The 9,957-nt window shown below is 45.5% G+C and overlaps 1 protein-coding gene across 4 annotated transcripts in view; it reads left to right on the top strand.

Moving 5' to 3' along the window:
- Positions 1-289: 289 nt before the first annotated feature.
- tedc1 (tubulin epsilon and delta complex 1) overlaps positions 290-9,957 on the top strand; it is a 36,485-nt gene continuing 26,817 nt past the window's right edge. Inside the window, exons 1-3 of one of the 4 annotated variants that reach the window (XM_068056724.1) lie at positions 290-527; positions 1,672-1,750; positions 7,007-7,209. In XM_068056724.1, coding sequence (XP_067912825.1) covers positions 390-527; positions 1,672-1,750; positions 7,007-7,209 — 420 coding nt within the window. In that variant the 5' untranslated portion in view covers positions 290-389. The remainder of the gene's footprint in view (positions 528-1,671; positions 1,751-7,006; positions 7,210-9,957) is intronic. The other 3 variants (XM_068056723.1, XM_068056727.1, XM_068056725.1) reach the window with 3 other exon arrangements.

Genomic DNA, 9,957 nt, shown 5'->3' with positions numbered 1-9,957 from the left:
TCTGCAGCACCTGTGGAAGAGCCTGTCACTCCAGAATTGGCCTTTATAGCCACTCCAGGCGCTGCTTCACAAACCACTGACCACCTCCAGGCGCGTATCCATTGTCTCTCGAGATAAGGAGGCCCAAAAGAACTGAAATGAAAAGAATGAAAGGAATGGGGATTTACTGCTCCAATAAAGATACTAATTTCACCGGAAATGTTTTTCGGGACTCTGCAAGTTTTTTTAAAATACTGTGTAAAATTGCGTTGAACAGGAAGAAAGTCCTCCAGTGCTGGCGGGGGCGTTGCATGGGAGGACCGGAATGCAGCGAAGCCTCTTGCCTCCATCTCCAGCTCATTGTTTAACCGCCGCTTGAAAGGCGAGCAGGGCGCGGGACGGTTTAAATAATGAAAGTGAAGGCAGCGATCGCGGCTCTGTGTAAACTGTTGGCCGGGTTTGGAGTTCGGCCCGTGCCCGGTGCTGGGGAGGCCGCCGCGATCTACCCGGAGATATTCCGCCAGGCTAAGTTCGACCGAAAAGAAGCGGTAAGACACTGCGCAAGTGCGGAGGGGCGGGGCCTGTTACATTGACAGCGGTAGCGACCAATTAGAGCGTGTTTCCAGCTGCTGTCAATCAAACAGAAGTCAATCAGATGGAGAGGGCGGGGTTTGTTATCCCGCACCAATGATCTGGTGGATGGGAGTTATACTGCCTATCGCTACTGTGTTATTGAAGGGGCTTTTACAGCGAGACCTGGACCCCCACCATTCTCCACTACCCCCGAGTTCCCTAAGCACTCATTCTATCATAAAATAAAAACAAGAAATGCTGGAACCACTCAGCAGGTCTGGCAGCATCTGTGGAAAGAGAAGCAGAGTTAACGTTTCGGGTCAGTGACCCTTCTTCGGAACACTCATCTCTATCCCCCTCCTCCCATTGTGAGGGAGGGGTTCACACTGGGGGTTCATTTGGAGGGGGAGTGGCGTGTCACACTGGGAGAGTAGTGGGATGCACAATGGTGGGGGGGGGGGTCACTGGAGGAGTTCACTGCAGGAGCGAGGGGGTCACACTGGGAGAGAGTCGGTTGCACTGTAGGGGTGTTATTGTGGGGAGGGTCACTGGAGGGTGTCATTCTGGTGGGGGGATCACTACAGGAGTGAGGGGTCACACTGGGAGAGAGTCGGTTGCACTGTAGCGGTGTCATTGTGGGGAGGGTCACTGGAGGGTGTTATTCTGGTGGGGGGATCACTACAGGAGTGAGGGGTCACACTGGGAGAGAGTCGGTTGCACTGTGGGGAGTCATTGTGGGGAGGGTCACACTGGGAGAGAGTCGGTTGCACTGTGGGGGAGTCATTGTGGGTAGGGTCACTGGAGGAGTGAGGGGTCACACTGGGAGAGAGTCAGTTGCACTGTAGGATGGTCATTGTGGGGAGGGTCACTGGGGGGGTCTTCTCTGGAGGAGCGAGGGGTCACGCTGGGCGAGAGTAGTGGGTCGCACTGTGGGGAAGTCATTGTGGGGAGGGTCACTGGAGAAGCGAGGGGTCATACTGGGAGAGAGTCGGTTGCACTGTAGGGGGATCACTGTGGGGCCTTCTCTGGAGGAGCGAGGGGTCACACTGGGAGAGAGTAGTGGGTCGCACTGTGGGCGAGTAGCCCGCTGGTTCCTTGTTTAATTTTTGTTTTTTGCAGACGGCTGAGTTCTGGAAGTTGCTGCATTGGCTTCTGAAGCTCGTCAATGAGGACGGGCCCTGTGAGGTCATAGATTTAGGTAAGAAATATTCCCTCTTATGCAGTTTATTTAATATTTTTCGGCATTATAGGAAGCCTGGGCTTCATCCCTTTGTCTCCACATTGTTTAATACAGTTGTCTACTCCTTATCTTGCAATAATGTCAGTGCTGATGGTGATCCTTTAGTGTCTTTTCTGAAAAGTTGTCTATTTCAGATTTCCAACTTGAATCTGGTAAAGAAAGATTTAGATTTATATAGCGCCTTTCACAAACACAGAACGTCTTCTGAAGTGTAGTCATTGTTCTAATGTAGGAAATAAAGTGGAGCCCTGCAAGAACTCGTGCATTCCTACATCTGGATCCAAAGTTGAGGCTGTGCTCGTTGACTTGCATGTCAGAGTCACAGAGAGATACAGCACTGAAACAGGCCCTTCAGCCCACCGAGTCTTTGCCAATCAACAACCACCCATTTATACTAATCCTACATTAATCCCATATTCCTTACCACATCCCCACCAACCTTCTTCCACCTACCTACACTAGGGGCAATTTACAATGGCCAATTTACCTATCAACCTGCAAGTCTTTGGCTGTGGGAGGAAACCGGATCACCCAGCAGAAACCCACGCGGTCACAGGGCGAACTTTCAAACTCCACACAGTACCCAGAACTGAACCCGGGTCGCTGGAGCTGTGAGGCTGCGGTGCTAACCACTGTGCCGCCCTATGTATAGAGTTATACAGCACAGAAACAGGCCCTTCAGCCCAACACATCTGCGCCGACCATCGAGCACCCATCCAATCTAATCCCATTTTCCCGCACTTGGCCTGCAACTTCCTGCAATCATCTGACTGCAAATTCTTGTGTTTAAAACTATCAGTCTGCTCGTCTCACTCAATCTGCCTCTTTCTATCCTAACCCTGATTGCTGATACTGCAAGAGAACCTGCTGGGGTAGAAATTGGCCCTCTTTGTGCTCATTTTCTGGGTGGAAAATGCGTTTGGAAGGGGGAGAAAAAAAAAATTCTGGCGCAATGTCCTGCTCCCAATCTGTGCCTGCACTACAGGCATGTCATATTGATAGAGGCAGCTTTGCAGACACTCAGAGAGGCTACCTAACACAGTCATTTGGCCCCTCATTTACCTGATGCCTATTCTAGGCTACCTCACTGAAAGTGGTTGGTGATGGCCAGAGTAGATGCTCATTTCAGAGGTTGGGGCAAGTTGGCAGAAACAAAGGCACCTTGACTGATTTAACCATTTGGGGGCCGTGGAGGGGGTACAGGGTTCATTCTTCAGAATGATACCTGGGCTTAGACTGTTAGATTCTGAGGCCAGGTTTGCATGCTTCTTGAGTTTAAAGAGTTGAGGGGTGGTTTAATCGAGGTGCTTAAAATGATAAAGGGATTTGATAGGATAGATGGAGAGAAACTATTACGTAGGAAGTAGGAGTTGGAATAGGCCATTCGGCCCCTCGGGCCTGCTGTGCCATTCAACTGCATCATGGCTGATCTAACTCTGCCATTTACCCGCACTATTCCCATATCCCTTGATAACTTTAATACCTTGAAATCTACCGATCTCTGTCTTGAATATACTCAATGACCTCAGGTGTGGGAATCCAAAGTGGGGACAAAAATGTTTAAATTAGAACCAGGTCATTTCAGAGTGAAATCAGGAAGCACTTTTTCATACAAAGGTAGTGGAAATCTGGAACTCACTCCAAGTTTGTGGATGCTGGTTAATTGAAACTTTCAAGACTGAGCTGGATAGAGTTGTTGGGTCAGGATGTCAAGTGATTTGGTGCAAAGTTGGGTGGATAGAGCAAAGAATCAGATCAACCATTATCTAATAGAATGATGGAGAAGACACATAGAATCATAGACTAGTTACAGCATAGAAGGAGGCCATTTGGCCCTTCATGTCTGTGCAGGCTCCCTGTAAGAGCTACTCACCTAGACCCAATCCCCTGCCCTTTCCCCATTGCCATGCAAATTTTTTTCTCTTCCAATAATTATCCAATTCCCTTTTGAAAGCCATGTTGAATCTGCCTCCACCACACTCAGGCAGTGCATTCCAGATCCTAACTACTCTGTGTAAAAAAAAAAAAAAAAAAAGTTTTTCCTTATGTCACCTTTGCTTTTGCCAATCACCTTAAGTCAGTGTCCTCTGGTTCTCAACCTTTCCACCAATGAGAACAGTTTTTCCCTATCTACTCTGTTCAGACCCCTCATGATTCTGGACACCTCTATCAAATCTCCTGTTAATCTTTTCCTCTCGAAGGAGAACAGCTCCAGCTTCTCCAACCTATCCTTCTAACTGAAGTCTCTCAACCCCAGAACTATTCTCATAAATCTTTTCTGCACCCTCTCTAAAGCCTTCACATCCTTCATAAAGAGTGGTGCCCAGAATTGGACACCGTGCTCCAGGTGAGGCCAACCCAATGTTTTATCAGGATTTATAATAACTTCCTTGTTTTTGTACTCTCTGCCCCTACTTATAAAGCCCAGAATCCCATATACCTTATTAGCTGCTTTCTCAACCTGCCCTGCCACCTTCAATGATTTGTGCACATATACCCCCAGGTCCCTCTGCTCCTGCAGTCCCTTTAGACTTGTATCCTTTATTTTATATTGCCTCTCCTCGTTCTTCCTACCAAAATGTATCACTTTACATTTCTCTGCATTAAATTTAATCTGCCACTTGTTTGCCCATTCCACCAACCTGTCTATGTCCACTTGAAGTTTATCACGACCCTCCTCACAGTTCACAATACTTCCAAGTTTTGTGTCATCTGCACATTTTGAAATTGTGCGCTGCACACCAAGCCTAGGTCATTAATATAGAGTCATTGTGAAATGGAAGGCAGCCATTCGGCCCACTGAGTCCATGCTGGCTCCCTGTGGAGCAGTCTAGTCAGTCCTGTTCTCTGTTGTAGCCCTGCAAGTTTATTTCCCTTGAATGCTCATCCAGTTTCCTTTTGACATCATTCGTCACTGCTTCCACCACCCTCATATGCAGTGAGTTCCAACTTATTACCACTCTCCACATGAAAAAAGTTCTTCTTCACATCCCTCCCTGCATCTCTTGCAGATATAAAAGCAGTTGTCCTAATACCGATTCCTGGGGAACCCTACTTTCCTGCAGTCCGAGAAACAACCATTCACCGCTACTATTTCCTGTCGCTCAGCCAACTTTGTATTCATGCTGCCATTGCCCCTTTTATTCCATGGGCTTCAACTTGCTGACAAACCTGTTAAGTGGCACTTCATCAAATGCCTTTTGGAATTCCATGTACAATACATCAACCATCGCTGTTACCTCATCAAAAAATTAAATTAGACACTATTTGCCCTTAACAAATCCATGCTGGCTTTCCTTAATTTCTCTACATTTATGCAAATAACTGTTAACTTTGTCCTGAATTATCATTTTTAAAAGCGTTCCCACCACCGAGGTTAAACTGACTGGCCTGTTGTTACTGTGTTTATCCTTTCACCTTTTTTGACCAAGGGTGTAACATTTTCAATTCTCCAGTCCTCTGGTACTAGCCCTGTGTCTAAGGAGAATTGGAAAATTATGGCCAGTGCCTCCACAATTTCCACTCTTACTTCCCTCAGTATCCTCGGATGCATCTGATCTGGTCCTAGTGACTTATCAACTTTAAACACAGACAGCCTTTCTAATACCTCCTCTTTATCAATTCTTAGCCCATCCGGTGTCTCAACAACCTCCTCTTTCACTATGACTTTGGCAGCAGCATCTTCCTTGGTAAAGACAGATGCAAAGTACTCATTTAGTACCTCAGCCATGCCCTCTGTCTCTACGCATAAATCCCCCTTTTGGTCCCTAATTGGTCCTAGTCTTCCTTTTACCATCTTTTTACTATTTATATGTCTAAAGAAGACATTTGAATTTCCTTTTATGTTAGCTGCCAGTTTCTTCTCATACTCTCTCTTTGCTCTTATTTTTTTCACTTCCCCTCTGAACTTGCAGTGTGGTTCTCTCTTGTATTATCAACCTGACATCTGTCATACGCTCCCTTCTGCTTCATCTTACTCTCTATCTCTTTCATCATCCAGGGAGCTCTGGCTTTGTTTGTCCTACCTTTCCCCTTGTGGGAATGTACCTCAACTGTAAACAAAAAAGCAGCCCATGGTTCCATTACAGTTTTGTCAGCCAATCTTTGATTCTACTTGACCTACCTCATTTCCCAGAACCAGATCCAGCAATGCCTCCTTCCTTGTTGGACTGGAAAGATACTGATCTAGAAAATTCTCCTGAACACACTTTAGAAATTCTTTCCCCCTCCCTACCCTTTACACTATTACTATCCCAGTCTGTACTAGGTTAATTAAAGTCCCTGATTATAACTACTCTATAGTTTTTTCACCCACCTGTAATTTCCTTGCAAATTTGTTCCTCTATATCTTTCCCACTAGTTGGAAGCCAATAGAATACACCCAGAGACATCCTCTCTCTTTCCAGCACTCTAATATTTTCTTTAATCTGTACTGCTGCCCCTCCTCCTCTATTTCCTGAACACCTTGTACCCAGTCCTGCCCTTCTTTGAGCCAGGTCTCTGTTATTGCCACATCATCATATTTCTATTTGGCTATCTGCACCTGCAGCTCACCAACCTTATTTACCACACTGTGCGTTCACATACATGCACAGTAAATCTAATTTAGACCTTATTGCATTCCACACCTAATGCCTTACAATTTCTTGCTTTAGTGCTATCTGTCTCCCAATTCTCTGTGCACCTTGCTTTTACTCTATAATGGTACCTCCTGATTTACACCCCCCTGCCAAATTAGTTTAAACCCTCCCCAACAGCAAAATGCCCATTAAGGTCATTGGTCCTGGTCCTGGTTCTGTTCAGCTGCAACCCATCGGCCTGTACGAGCCCCATCTCACCAGAGAACCGGTCCCAGTGTACCAGGAATGTAAAGACCTCTCTCTTGCACCATCTCTCCAGCCACACATTCATCTGCTGTATCCTCCTATTTCTTTACTTATTAGCACATGTTACTGGGAGTAATCTGGAGATTACTACCTTTGAGGTCCTTCTTGCTAGTTTCTTTCCTAGCGCTCTCAAATCTGCTTTCAGGACCTCATCCCTCTTTGTTTATGTTGTTGGTACTGATATGGGATCACGACCACTGGTCGAGGGACTGAATGGGCTCCTTCTGTTCTTGTTTGTATTTCTAGAGTCATAATTAAGTGAAGGAGTGCATTGTGCAACGAGCTGCCTTTGATGTTTGCCTTTCCTTTCTGTCCCTGCCTGGCATAGCTGACCAGATTGAATATGTGAAGGCTGCAGTTTGCTACTATGGTTATGGATTCATGGATTTCTACCAGCTGCCTGCTGACGGCACTTGGGGTAGCCGGGACCTCCTTCTGGCCTTTTCCTGGCTACTACAAAAAATTCACCTTTTGGAGCAGTTATTGAACCTGCAAAGACTCCACGTGGAAGATCAGGTGTCACTCTGCACGGTAAGGGCACCCTGCAGCACACTCCTTACTGATGGTGTTCACCTATACAGAATGGGTGGCTGCATCTGTAATGAGTATTCCTCTACTTTCTGGTTATTAAAGGCTGGGACATGCCAAGGAATCACAACACATTATCTCTGTGTAAATCTGCAACTAATCTCCGTCTTTCTCTCTCTCTCTCTCATTGTCCCTCTGTATCACTGTCTGTGTCTCTCTCTGCCTCTTTATGTCTGTCTCTCTGTTTCTGTCTTTTTCTTGGCCGGTCTCTGCTGATTTCTTGCATTCTCTCAGGTGCTTCTTTAAAATGTTTATAATTTATTTTGTAATGAAAATACTCTTCAAAACTTCAGAATAATGGGGATGTTTTTTAGAAACATAGGAACAGGAGGAAGCCAGTTCCGATGAAGGGTCACTGACCCGAAACGTTAACTCTGCTTCTCTTTTCACAGATGCTGCCAGACCTGCTGAGTGGTTCCAGCATTTCTTGTTTTTATTTCAGATTTCCAGCATCCGCAGTATTTTGCTTTTATTATAACAGGAGGAAGCCATTGAGCCCTTGAGTCTCTTCCACCATTCAATGAGATCGTGGCTGACCTGTGACCTAACTCCATATGCCTGCCTTTGCCCAGTATCCCTTAATACCTTTTGAATAACAAAAATCTAACAATATCAGATTTAAAAATTTCAATTGATCTACCATCAATTGTCATTGCTGGAAGAGAGTTCCAAACTTCTACCACACTTTATGTGTGGAAGTGTTACCAAATTTCACTCTTGAAAGATCTGGTTCTAATTTACAGACTGTGTCCCCTATTCCTAGACTCTCCAATCAGCAGAAATAGTTTCTCTGTATCTATCCTATCTGTTACCCTTAATATCTTGAAAACTTTGATCAAATTACCCCTTGACCTTCTAAATTCCAGGGAATACAACCCTAGTTTGTGTAATCTCTTCTTGTAATTTAACCCTTGGAGTCCAGGTATCATTTTGGTAAACCTACACTGCACTCCCTCCAAGGCCAATCTATCCTTCCTAAGGTGTGATGCCCAGAACTGCTCACAGTCCTGCAGGTTCGTGCCACACAGGTGCCAGGCAATGTTCATCTCAACAAGATAGAATCTAACCATCTCCTCTTGACTTTCAATGGCATTTCCATCACTGAATCCCTTCTATCAACATCTTGGGGGGTTACCATTGACCAGAAACTGAACTGGACCAGCCACATAAATGCTATGGCTACAACAGCAGGTCAGAGGCTAGGAATTCTGCACTGGATAACTCACCACCTGTCTCTCCAATGCCTATCCACCATCTACAAGGCAGAAGTCAGGAGTGTAATGGAATACTCTCCACATGCCTGGATGAGTGCAGCTTCAACAACATTCATGAAGCTCAATACCATCCAGGACAAAGCAGCCCACTTAATTGGCACCATCGTCAACATTCACTCCATCCACCACCAAAGAACAGTGGCAGCAATGTGTACCATCTGCAAGATGCACTGCAGCAACTCACCAAGGTTCCTTTGACAGCACCTTCCAAACCCGCGACCTCTACCAGCTAGAAGGACAAGGGCAACAGATGGGAACACCAGCACCTGCAAGTTCCCCTCCAAGCCACACACCATCCTGATTTGGAACTATATCACTATTCCTTCACCATCGCTGGGTCAAAATCCTGGAACTCCCTTCCTAACAGCACTGTGAGTGTATCTACACCCCAAGGACTGCAGCAGTTCAAGAAGGTAGCTCACCACCACCTCCTCAGGGTCAATTAGGGATGGGCAATAAATGCTGGCCTGGCCAGTGACACCCACATCCCCCGAACAAATAAAAATATAGGTAAAATCTGATCAGGCTGTGTGGCTGATGCATGACTTCTACCCCCTTGTATTTTAGTCCTCTAGATATAAAGGCCAGCATTCCATTCGGCGTTTTGATTATTTTATGTACCTGTTCATGACATTTTAATGATCTATGTGCCTGGACCCTGAAGCATCTTTGGACCTCCACTGTTTTAAGATTTTCACCAATCAGAAAGTACCCTGTTCTATCCTTTTAGCCAAAGTGGATGACCTTTCATTTGCCTATACTGAAATCCATTTATCACTTAATCTATCTATTTCTTTGTAATTTTATGCTTCCATCTACACTGCTTACAATGCCACCTATCTTTGTGTCATCAGCAAGTTTGGATACATGGCTTTCAATCCTATCACCTAAGTCATTAATAAATATGGGAATGGTTGAGACCTCAACACAGATCCTTGAAGGACACCAATTGTCTCATTCTGCCAATTACGGTACCTGTCAATTATCCCTACTCTGTCTCCTGCCACTCAGCCAATTTCCTAACCAGGTCAATAATTTGTCCTCAATTCCATGAACTTCAACTTGAGCTAACAGTCTGTTATGAGGGACTTTATCAAATATCTTCTGGAAGTCCATATCACAGAATTATGGAATTGTTACAGCAGAGGAGGAGGCCATTCGGCCCCTCGTGTCTGCACCAGCTGTCCAAACAAGCAATTCACTTAGTGCCATTCCTCCACCTTCTCCCCATGACCCTGCACATTCTTCCTTTTCATATAACTGTCTAATTCCCTTTTGAATGCTTCCAATGAACCTGCCTCCATCATGTTCTCAGGCAGTGCATTCCAGACCTCAACCACTTGCTGCGTGAAAAAGTATTTTCCTTATGTCACTTTTGCTTCTCTTACCCATTACTTTAAATCTGTGCCCTCTCATT

Source organism: Heterodontus francisci, chromosome 24 (genome assembly GCF_036365525.1).
Source record: "Heterodontus francisci isolate sHetFra1 chromosome 24, sHetFra1.hap1, whole genome shotgun sequence".
Lineage (NCBI taxonomy): Eukaryota > Metazoa > Chordata > Chondrichthyes > Heterodontiformes > Heterodontidae > Heterodontus > Heterodontus francisci.
The sequence above is the reverse complement of the archived record's forward strand: the minus strand, read 5'-3'. Positions and strand labels throughout refer to the sequence as shown.